Raw genomic sequence first — 12,722 nt, 5'->3', positions numbered from 1 at the left:
CAGAAGAAGACAGTTCTGGAGCAGAGAAGCAGATCTGTGAATCATCTCCATAAAGATGGAACTTAAATTTGTATTTGTGGATGAGATTATCCAGAGTCAAGGTGTAGAAGAAGAAAAGAAGGAGACAAAGGCCTTGAGGCACCCCACAGAAAGTTGGAGTATGCATGTGAAGGATCCTCTGATGGAGCATTTAGAGAGTTAGGGGGAGAACCAGGAGAGGACAGAATCACAGAAGCCAAGGGAGGACAATATTTCAAGAATAGCATGTTTGATGATGAAAGGTGACTGATAGATCAAGAGGATGAGCATGGACTATTGCTTTGCTGGGAAACTGGTGTGTGTTGTTGCTCCCAGCTAGAGAGAGACAAGTAAGCAGCTGGGCTGCACCAGAGGCAAAATCTAGGCAGGGGAGCAACCCAGGAGTGAAGCAGATCACTGCTGCTTTCACAGCTACCCCTCAGGAAGCTAGGATGCACTGCTGCTCCCCCTTGGAAGGGAAGGGTAAGTAACTGAGCTGCACCACTGGAATGCTCCGTGTGAGGGGAATTTTGTGACAATACCTTACAAATTCACAAGCAGAAACCTTGGATTTCTCTGCTTAATCCCGAGAATTACCATACAAAAGGTACTGCAGGTAGCTGTAGCTTGAATTTATTGAAATTATTTATCAAGCCCTAGAAATTAAAGGAATTGCTTTGTTTTTTAGTTTTGATAACTAATTTGAAGTTGCTATAGGAATAATTTCCTGCAGGGTTTTTTTCTGTCCTAATTTTGAACTGAGTTCTGTTGAAGAGGTAGCAAAATGCATACAAATACTTATTTTGAGAATTATTATTATTATTTTATTTTGCCAGTTTCAGATAACAGCCCTCCCACTAACCTCTGAATACTCTGGTCTAGGAACTGCTATATAATCATAAATGATTTACTTCCTTCTGTGCTTCTCTTCACTACAATTTCATCTGACTGCTCTGATCATCTTTAAGCAGCCAGCATTTTACACTATACTGACACAGAATAAAACTTAACCCCACTCTGTGTTGACATGGAGTTAAATATATTCAAATGATGCTCCGAGAAACTGTTTTAGCAAGCTCTAGTGCAGATAAAAATGAATAAATCAAACAAACAGACAAAAACTTGGAAAAGTGAAGGAAGAAATAACAATCTGATATTTTAAAGAATAGTTAATCTTATTCTCTATTGATCAAAATGTAACAAGTGATTAGAGTAATAATTACCAGGTTTCTATATTTACAGAAGAAAACAGCCTACACTATATATAGTTACTGTGTTAATACTGGTATGCTGTGTTTTCTGATACCGATAAAATTTTGGGGGGTAAAAGTTGGGGAAATTGAATCAGAATTTCATGCAATTTAGGCTTAATCAATTTTTGCGTTTATTTAATACAATTTCTGAGAGAATGTTAGAGATGTTACTGTTTATAATGTAGTTCAGTGATTCTCAAGTTTTATTGCACCACGACTCTCCTCTAACAACAAAAATTACTTCACGACCCCAGGAGGGGGGACCGAAACTGAACCCGCCCAAGCCCCACCGCCTGGGTGGGCGGGTGTGTGTGTGTAAAGCTTCAACCCCATGCAGGGGGCCTGCAACCTGAGTCCTGCCACCCAGGGCTGAAGCCCTCGGCCTTTGGCTTCGGCCCTGGGTAGTGGGGCCTGAGCTTCAGCCTGGGCCCCAGCAAGCCTAAGACAGCCCTAGCAACTCCATTCAAAGGGGGTCACAACCCACTCTGAGGTCCCAACACACAGTTTGAGAACTGCTGTCTTAGACTAATTTTTAAATCTATAATTAGAGTGAAGTAAATGTAACAATAGCCAGCCATACTTCTTTCCTGCCCACAGCTATCCCCATATTTTTTCTTCAAATGATCATCATTGTCGTCCATACAACAAATAGTAATAAACAAATTATTTCAGTTTAAGAAGAAGAAACTTTCCCCGGTTCACCCACCTTGGCATTCAGTGATGGGATGAAAGGGACCCACTGCCATTGCTGCTCTTTGGGCCAGGGTGTTGTTTTTGTGTGTGTGTTTGTTTGTTTTCTTCTGTTTGTCTGTAATGCCTTGCCTGGCTCTGGTCCATATCTGTGGCTCAAAGTACCTACCCCAAAGCAAATAATTAAGAAGAGTAATAAGAAATAATGACAAGAACATATTCTTTTTTTTCCCTTAAATTGTATGTATGCAGGCAGACATATTAAACAGTCAACCCCATGCTTATAGACATTCCTCTGATTGATTTGTCCCATGGTAAAATATCTAAAGTCATTTTATCCCAGATAAAAAGAAAGCCTTTTACCCTCAGGTGCAGTTCTGCATTGAATAAGATAAATACAGCTTGCAATTCTCACTCATTTTATTCAGATCTTCTGGCTTCTTTAAAAGTGTAAATGTATACATTTATTACATGCACATAATATAACTAGCATACATGTTTTCCTGTGTATGTTGGAGGGTGATCATTTTATACTCTTTTTGAAAAATATTCTGCAGTTTAAATAATATAAAAAAGAAAGATGCTATATTCGATGAAGCAAATAGTTTAATTACTAGCAGATCAGGCTTCCAAATCAGTATTTCTTATAACAGTGAAATCCAGTAAGATCAGACGTTGAAAAGTGTGGGATTTACCCCCTTCATTGAAAATAATATAATAAAACTATCCTGAACATATTTTAAGTAGGCTTCTTCTTCAAAAGGTTCTTAATATTTAAGTACAGCATAACAAGTCATTAATAAACAATCATTTGTGGGGGGTGGGGTTAAACTTAGGTAGAGTTGCATGTGACAGTCATGTAGTACAAAAAAAGAATTCTGCTTCTATTGCAGTTTTAGTAAGGTAATAGAGCTAATGCTTAACAACTACAGCATGCAAGATATATAGTGGGTTTACTGTGTCAATTCGTTGTCTTATAATTGCTTTTATGTGGTGTTTATGTGTAACACTGTGGTCGCTATGTGTAGCTTGTCCAACTTTTTGCCCATTCCATAGAGGATGTGGATCTGTTATAGCCGTAGCTTCAAGGCCTGGTTCTTTAGCTCTAGTTGTAGAAGTTCATGCTTTCTGCTCTGGAGTTCCCCTATTCAATATCCAGTGTGTTGACCAAGATAGTAGCTATCACACACATGTGTATGTATACAATTGGACTCTAAACTCTAAGCTTTTTGCATAGCAGAAACATGCATTCTATACTTACTCCTACCGTCTACTCGAAAGGAAAAACAAAACAGAAGGAGGGTGGGGAAACCTTCTGTTTATGGTTTCAGAACATCCAGAACCAGCTTTAGATGCTTTGCTGCCATAGGCGAGGAATCCTTTGGTGCTCCTGCCTCCAGGTCTGAGAAGAAAATTGATATATAGTTATTTACTAGGCCAGCTATGCAAATGGTATACATTGATTTCAGTATCTCTACGTTGATTTGCAGCAGCTGAGGATCTTGCCCCATTATTTTTAAAGTTGTCTGTTAGTTCTATTTCTTTCCATGGCATTGTTTCCCTTCCTCTTGTTCATTATGCCCCCTGACTTACTTTTCTTGTTTTATTTTGTCTTTCTCTCTGCCCCTCATTCTGTCTCTGTCCCCACCCCAACTCTGATTTCCTGTCTGTCCATTTGTTACCATCCAAGTCTTTTTCACTTTTCCACTCTTCAATATCCCCATTGTTACTATTTCTCCCCAGTTGCCAGTCCCCCTTCTTGTTCTTGTAACTATGCCAGTGACCTTCCCAGTGCAGGGCCTAGGCAAGAGGAGCTGCTGCTGCTCTCTGAATGTAGCATCAAGCTGCAGTAGACTATGGATGATAGCTCTGCTGCCTGCTGCATGGGCTGTGAAATTAATAGGCTAAGAGAGAGTGAGGGAGCAATAGCAGGTATCCACAGGTGCTGCTGTTGCACACTGTTACAACAAAGAGAAAGCCACGGAGCAGCAGAACAGGGAGGGAGAGAGTATACAGGTACGGGAATTTCTGGTTAGACTCTTGCTTAGGGCTGTCATTGATTCTTCTTTCTAAAAATGTTTAGAAAAGGCATGTTTAGATTGCAAGCCCTTTGGCAACAACTGTGTCTTGAACATATCTTGTACCGGGTGTTCAGCTACTTCTCAGTACTTTTGAACTGTAAATTGTTTATGGTTCCCTCTTAATCTGGTGGGTTCCCCCCTACCATTCATTAAAGATGGATATTCTAAAGAAAGGATGAGATTCCTTTCAGAATTCTTGCTTTATGCAAAGGCAGTTACACTGATAGCTCTTTAATTGTTGCTTATTTACAATCAATGTTAATAGCTACACAGGTCTCTAACACTGGAAGGGAACATCTGAAAAAAAAAAACCCTCAAATATGTTGTATGAGTTTCTTTCATCTCAGCAATTGTTTTCATATATATTTGGACACTACCTTTTCATTAAAGATAAATACAATTGTTATATACTATGCAGGTGTGCCCTGTTTCTTTGTATTTCTTTCTTTCTTTCATATCTTGAGGTAACTAGTGATCATCACTTACAAAGATGAAGGGCAACAAATGATGATCAAGATTATGAAATGGCTTCCATATGAGGAGAGACTAATAAAAGATTAGGGCTGTTCATCTTAGAAAAGAAATGATTAAGGGTGATGTGATAGAGGTTTGTTAAATCATGAATTGTGTGTAAAAGGTGAATAGAGAAGTGTTATATACCTTTTCCCACAATACAAAAACAAGGGGTCACCAGATAAAATCGATAGGCAGCAAGTTCAAAACAAACAATAACAAAGTTTTTCTTCACACAACACAGAGTTAATCTGTGGAACTTATTGCCAGAGGATGTTGTAAAGGACAAAAGTATAACTGGGCTCAAAAAAGAATTAGATAAGTTCATGGAGGATAGGTTCATTAATGGCTATTTGCCAAGATGGTCAGGGACACAACCCAATGCTCTGGTTGTCCCTAAACCTCTGACTACCAGAAGCTGAGACTGGACAACAGGGGATGGATCACTTGATAATTGCCCTGTTCTGTACACTTCCCATGAAACTCTGGTACTGGCCACTGTTGCAGACAGGATACTGGGCTAGATGGACCATTGGTCTGACCCAGTATGGCAGTTCTTATGCTCTTATGATCCAGCACCTGGTTCTGATCCATCAGTGCAACTCAAGAGTAACTCCAATGGAGCTAATGGAGTTGCACTAGCAGAAAAGCCAGTGTGAGAGCCGAATCATGCATCTAGGTTCTCAGCTTTCTTCTGTATAGTGCTGCTTATGTTTCAGAGAAATGGGATATACATAATAGTTTAAAAACCTTTATATTACATTTTAAAAAACAATATGTTGACCTACTGCAACTCAGATCATATACTGCCTGAACTCTGCTGTATTCCCTTTCTGTATGTCAGCTGTTCTTTTAATATGTCTGTGGAAGATAAATTTGTTTTGTCAACAATTTTGTTTATCCTTATAAATAAAAATTACAGGTATACCTTATTTCTTTATATTCCTTTGTTTCATCCTTGAGGTAATAATAAGTAATCACATTTAATCACCATAACATGGACAAAAGAAGGAGATTATCTAGTGCAGCAAAATGTTTAGTAAATATGCTTTATTTGAGTGGAAGTGCGAAGGGATGCACATTTTCCAGTTTGTCTAGGCTAGCAAATGTTGCAGAGCCGGCACGTGCATGGAAGGTAACCTTGATGAAACAGTCAAGGCATGTTTGGATTTGATGGGGGCTGAGAATCTGTGACAGGGACAAGAGACTGGAAATTGGGAAAGCTGGATTTATTTCTCAGTCCTGCCACTGATTTGCTCTGTAACTTTGGGCAAGCCTCTTTACCTCCATCTTCAAAAGGGATTTACTGTAATATTCCTCTCATAGAAGTGACTAAAATTCATGAAACACATGGAAACCCTGGTATGAAATACACTGTATAAGTGTAAAAAAAATTGCAGTTTTGATCAATGTTAATAAATGTATTAATTTAAATTCTCTGCTTCCTCTTGGCTATAGGCTAATTGATCTAGCTGGAATCTATTGGAAGGAATCATTGTGCCAATGAAGCAGAGTGACTGCTGACCACATTCTCCTTCTCGGCCTGCTGGGAAGTACCACCAGGATTAAACCAGCATTGGAGCCTGGGGATGGGCCTTAGGGACGAGGACTCCCTTGGTTGTCCTGACGTTGGAATCTGTCTATGGTCAATCATCTGAGGCACCAACCACACTCATCCTTAGGTTTTTCACTACCTGAAAATATTACGTGTTGCCTTTCACTTCATCTCCCTTTGTCTCCCTGGCTGCGGAAGACAGAGCCCTGCTGATGTTGATATAAACAATGTCAAGGCCAATGGGACTCCTATGGCTGCCTTTGATCTTCACCCCAGTCTGTGTCATGTTGAATTCTAACTTCCTTTTGTGGATAACTGCACTAGCTATAAGATTTACCCTCATTGATGGCCAAGCACAATACCCTGTTGTTACCACAAATTATGGCAAAATACGTGGCCTAAGAACACCTTTGCCCAATGAGATCCTCGGCCCGGTGGAGCAGTACCTGGGAGTTCCTTATGCCTCCCCTCCAACTGGGGAGAGGCGATTCCAGCCCCCAGAACCTCCCTCCTCATGGACTGGCGTTCGGAATGCCACACAGTTTGCTGCCGTCTGCCCTCAGTACCTGGATGAGAGGTCACTGCTCAACGACATGCTGCCGGTCTGGTTTACTGCCAATTTGGATACCGTTGTGACATACGTACAAGATCAAAATGAAGATTGCCTTTATTTGAATATCTATGTGCCCACTGAGGATGGTAAGTATTTTATTCAATCACAAACCAACCCGCCCGCTATTTGTGCAAATGATGAGTAGCTTCGATACTGGCTTTATACTTCATTCTACTTCCTCTATGTTATCTATTTAACTGAACTGTTTCTCTTTATATTCATTAGATGCAAATGTTATATCAATTAAGCATGCTTGCATGAATTCATTTTTATAGAGCTTTGTGTCACCAAATTGCAGTTTTATTTGCAGGCATTGGCCAGTGTACGAATGGGTCACAATCCCAAAGGTTATGGCAAACAAATAAAACAAGCCTCTAGAAACAATATAATTTTAGCACACAACTGAAGTATACAAATACTACTACAATTTTTTTTTTAAGGAAAACAATTTGTTTATAGAAATTTCCCTTTCTCTTCGGTTTATTATAATACTTTCTGAAATTACATTTAAATTTGTTTGATTTTAATCAGCAAAGGATTGCTCAAGTTCTGCAACTTGAAGGTTCTGTGACTATTTAGCATTTTTTAGTCAAGTTTTATATCATTCATTCACTAAATATAAAATGGAGCAATCGCTGGATATATTATGCAAGAACATCCTATGAAAATGCCCTTTTTTACCCTCATCTACTCTTCAGCAAAAAACTCTGAGATTATTACTCTACACCAGCCATCAGTATAACAAATGTTTGCTTTGGTAACACAAATTTGTGAACCTCCTTATTCTCGCTGTTTTTGTGAGGTGCACAGAATGTTTCTTGAGAAGTGTTGAGTGACAGCAAGTCCCATTGAAGACAAGGCTTCTTTTGACCAAATACCAACTCACTAAAGTTTGTTCAGTATTACAGGATAAGGAATAATTGCAAGGGAACGATAATAATATTCTGCTGAAGCCAATTGTTTCATCCACTGCAGTTACTTACTGATGAATAACTGTACAGATTTCCCCAGATATGCAAATCCGTTTCTCTATTTGTGGGGGGGTTTGATTTGCATAATCATGGTATTGTTTTTTCTCAGTAAGCGTACTCTGAACATGCAAATCTTGGTACTCTGGCTACCATAATCCCTCTGCTCTGATTGGCTTCTGTACTTAGAATTTTCCAAACTGTTTGCCAGCAATAAACATACTGACTTACTTTCCCACTCCCTTCAGTTGAAGCAGAATACTAAAAAAATGCATAAGATACTGGGGGTGGGGGGGTTGGACTAGTGAAAGGAAAAAAAAATAGTTGCGTTACTGAAAGGGAAAATGTCTTAAAAGAAAAGGCATGTGTCTGCAGGGAGCTGAACATTTCTTCTTATTTCCCTCCTTCCTCCAAACCCCTCTCCTTATTCCTAGATGTCCAGATGCGTCTTGGTCTTCAGAATTCAGAGTAGCAGCCTTGTTAGTCTGAATTCGCAAAAAGAAAAGGAGTACTTGTGGTACCTTAGAGACTAACAAATTTATTTGAGCATAAGCTTTCGTGAGCTATAGCTCACCTCATCAGATGCATTCAGTGGAAAATACAGTGGGGAGATTTATATACATAGAGAACATGAAACAATGGGTGTTACCATACACACTGTAACCAGAGTGATCACTTAAGGTGAGCTATTACCAGCAGGAGAGTGCGGGGGTGGGGGGAAACTTTTGTAGTGTTAATCAAGGTGGGCCATTTCCAGCAGTTGACTAGAACCTCTTCAGAGTAACTCTCATGTGTTTGTTTATTTTGTGGGTTTTATCCTGCAGCTTTTAATTAGTCAATAGGACAATTCTGTAAGTCAGGGCTGTAAGACAAGGTCTTATTTATTCATACTGGAAGAACCCCCCAGTCTTTCTGTCCCAATCTCATTTTAAAGCACAATGTAGGCAAATATGTTGTTGCAGTTATTCTGGAGAGAGGAATTTTGCTCGTGTGAAGGAACCAGGAGGAAAGATTGGAAGTGTGAAAACAAAGGTCAACAATGGTATTGCTTTTTTGGTTAAGCCTGTTTACCTTTCAGCAGTCTGGCACATCATATTATTGAATTCTTCTCTTTTAAAATTTGAATATTTAATTCAAATGTCTATATAATAATAATAAAATCGAGCATGTCCACTATATCCTAATCAAACCCTAGACTAATAAACTACTCAGCCTCTGATCTTGCAAGGTTTTAAACCAAGTATATTGTTGTTACCTCATAAAGTGGAAGAACCCCCAAATGTCATTGTGTAGCAGTTTATTAATGGTTAGTTTTATGCCCATTTAATTCTGTGGGGAAAAATGGCATTTTTATACAAAGATTAGGACTAGACTCCAGTTCTAAGAAGGATGGCTATTAGGAGTCCAAACCTTCCCTCTCACCAAAAAATGCCACCATATGGGGACAGTGAGTAGGCAGCGTCCAATACACCTTTGTTGTTCTCTGTTGAGTTGTATGTGAACTTATTCATGTGCATCATGACAGGTATTTTCAGTAAGCATGTGAGGAGAGTCAGACATTCTAAAAAACATGTGTACCATTTATCTTAATTATCACTAGTTAAATCTAACTCAATGTTTTTCACTTAGTAAATATGCAACTGTCTGCTCATAAACATGATTAAAGTGAACTGACCTATCTTCTAAGCTAGCCTGTCGCCAAATCATACTAAAGGTAAATTGCTTTATGTTGTAGTCCATAGAATCTGATTAAACACATTACGCTTCATTATATGAATCTTAGCCGACAGAAAAAAGCTATATTGTTATGGAGACAGACCATGAAATTAGTTTTTGAAGTAGAGGTCTGAAAATGAATGACTGAGTTAAATTCACATTTTCAATCCTTTCTCAAGTACAGATTTCTTTACAAGTTCCCTGAGACTTTTTGTGTATGTGAGAAAAGATGGACAGACTCATCTAAACTCAATTAATGCTCTGAGACTGAAACATATCTGAATAATTTTGTGTCTCTCTTTTTGACAATTTCAGTGAAAAGAAACTGCTGTGCTTCTGTAATGCATCAACTGTGGTCCCGTGTGATGTTGCATCTCCTTCAAACCCAATACTAGTTGCTAATCAAAATGCAGCACAGTTTTGCAACTTGGCTACATTGCGTGTGCTGTCATTTACTTCTTGTGTAGATTGATTCAGCAAACGCAGAAATCTCTACTCTGATTATGCATTTGGAATGAAGAATTGCAAAGCTTATGAGGCTTGGCTGTGGTTTGCTCTCATCTACATTAATGTAAATTAGGACTGACCCCACTGAATTCAGTGTAATTACACCAATGTAAAATGAATGTGAGTAAGACCAGAATCACGCCCATGAACTGGGCAGATATTATTATTCATTAATAATAAATGAATTTGAATAACTTTTGCTGAAATGTTTAAGAGATTCAATAAATCAAAATGTATAAAATCTATAGAAGTTAAAATGTAGGTAGTGTAGCTAGGTAAATAATTTAAAAAGCTCAATTACAATGTATTGGTTTTTAACTACAGCATTGAATTTAAATCTTGCCAGAGAGAATGAATTTACAATTTATTACTAATCACAGGATACGATATTTTTAATGTTTCTGAAAATAGCAGGCAGAATAGCAATGGAAAATCCTCTCTAAATTGAAATTGTCTTTCTAGAAACATTCCAAACAGTTTAATTCGTAAAGATTAATTTTTATTCCCCTTCTCCCACAACCAAAAATAATACACTTTTTCCTGAGGAGAAGAGTAACCTGTAGGAATCAAATCAAAGAGAAATATCTAGCAGACTAGTTCTGAAATCTGTCCATGCAGGCATTTTCTGTGTGTGCGGAGGCCCTTTAATGTGTACTGACTCATTCATAACAATAATGCCTCAATTAAAGACTGCAAGAGTTGGGGAAATTCTCTTGGATTTTGTTGCCCATCATTTGAAGAAAAGAAGAGAGGAAGAGTATCATTACAGTTCTGTATCTTCATGATGGATCTGAATACTAACAGTGTGGTGATTTTAACAATATTGATGGATGCTAGTTGTAAACATAGATGTCAGTAGTAAAATGCTTTTCTTTCTAATAGTGGTTTGAACGCCAGATCTACTTATGCTATTTAAAATGATTCAATTCAAAATACAGCTGTATATTTTGCATTAAAAGTTAGCTTTTTATCTCAAATTGCTACCTAGGCAGCAGCTGTAGGTATCTCACTTCAGCTTCTGAATACACAAAAATACATGTATAATATAAACACAGACATATTTGGCTCTTCTCTGCTAGAACCTGTAATTTTCTGCAAGAAGACATGAATGACAGTTTTGAGGAGGTCAGCTAGGGAAATGATATTGAGGACAGTCTTTTTATTATAACTTCAGTCTGAATATGGGTTTAGCTACAGTGGGAGTGCTAGATTGTAGAGGACACAGACTCTTAATCGGCTGTGCTTAATCCCTAGCCTTTATCATTTGAATCTGTGCATGCTGTAAAGGGGATTGCAGCCTGCTATCATAATTACTGAAACAAACAAAACAAAACCTTCCAACAAGTTTGGTTTCTTGCAAGTGAACCATAAAAACTGCATTATATCAAGGCCAGATTAAAACATTATTTAAGCAACATCAACAAATCCTTCATTCTGGTTTAATACTGCTTTCTTCAGACCAAAAAAAGGCGGGGGGAGTCACATTTTTATTCTGTGTATGGTCAAAAGTACCAGCATACACTCAAAATTATGTGTTGTATGGTGAACAAAGTGAGTTTTCAAAATGTGTTAAACTACTAAACAGCTAAATGTTTGTCAGGGATTAATTTTAAAAGTACTTAACATCTTTGGGGTGTGAAAATCATCTAATCAAAAAGTGTAAGGCTGGAAGGGGCCTCAAGAAGTCATCAAGTCCAGCCACCTGCATTGAGGCAGGACTAAGTAAACCTAAGCTATCCCTGACAGATAGATGTGTAACCTGTTCTTAAAAACCTCTGATGATCACGATTCCACAGCACCCCCTTGAAAGGTTCATTCACTATTGGAGCACCCCTTCCTGGCTGTGTTGGGGGATCAGCTCTGCTCAGTCATGTCATGGTCCCTCTTGCCCTCCAGGAGTTGCAGTTTCCTCTTCATGGCTTGGCTTTGCGGCCACATCACTACACTGTGTTCCCCTTCTGAGGTAACAATGTCTTGCTGCACTCACTGTGAGGATACCATTCCAGGCAGTCTTCTGATTCCAAACTGTTCCACTTTCCCAGTGCCTGATAGGAGGGCTTGGGCCCACCTGCTACTTTGGGTCCTAGCCCAGGGATCCTACAATCAGCAGCCAAGGTTTGCACTGTCTCAACTCTTACTGCTCTTTTCCTGGGCTTTTTCCTACTCCGCATTCTGCAGGCTTCCTTCACCACCACACCGCTGGGTAAACTCTTCCCTCCGGGTCAGCATTCCAGGACTTTTGGTCCCCCCTGGGTTTCTACCTTCTCACCTCACTAAGACCAGAGAGTGACTATAGACCTCCACACTGCAGCACCTTCTGCTCTCACTTCCTGGGTTTGTACAAACCCTCGTCTAGTCCTTCCCACATGGGCTTCATCTTCAATTAGTGTTTGTTAGTGAAGCCTATGTTTCCTCCCAGGTGCAGCCTAATGGTTAATTAGCCCTTCTGAGCCACCTTAACACTTAACATTTCAGGATGGTGTGGGGTGAACAACGCATCACAGAAGCCTATTCCAGAGCTTAACTATCTTTATGGTTAGAACAGTATTCCTAATATCTAACCTAAATTGTCCTTGCTGCAGATTAAGCCCGTTACTTCTTTTGTCCTATCTTCAGTGGACATGGAGAACAATGGAGCACCCAGAATTGGACAGAGTACTCCAGCTGAAACCTCACCAGTGCCAAGTAGAGTGGGACAGTTAGCTCCCGTGTCTTACATATGACAGTCCTGTTAATAGACCCCAGAATATTAGTCTTTTTTGCAGCTGTATCATACTGTTGATTCATATTCAGTTTATGATCTACTAC

At 39.1% G+C, this 12,722-nt stretch overlaps 1 protein-coding gene across 2 annotated transcripts in view; it reads left to right on the top strand.

Moving 5' to 3' along the window:
* The first annotated feature begins 6,337 nt into the window (after nt 1–6,337).
* The window catches only part of NLGN4X (neuroligin 4 X-linked), a 161,104-nt gene continuing 154,719 nt past the window's right edge, over nt 6,338–12,722 (top strand). For both annotated transcript variants that reach the window (XM_077807154.1, XM_077807152.1), the window contains exon 1: nt 6,338–6,809. In XM_077807154.1, the coding sequence (XP_077663280.1) occupies nt 6,338–6,809 (472 nt within the window). The remainder of the gene's footprint in view (nt 6,810–12,722) is intronic.

This window comes from Eretmochelys imbricata, chromosome 1 (assembly GCF_965152235.1).
Source record: "Eretmochelys imbricata isolate rEreImb1 chromosome 1, rEreImb1.hap1, whole genome shotgun sequence".
NCBI lineage: Eukaryota > Metazoa > Chordata > Testudines > Cheloniidae > Eretmochelys > Eretmochelys imbricata.
This window is presented reverse-complemented; position numbering and strand designations above follow the sequence as displayed.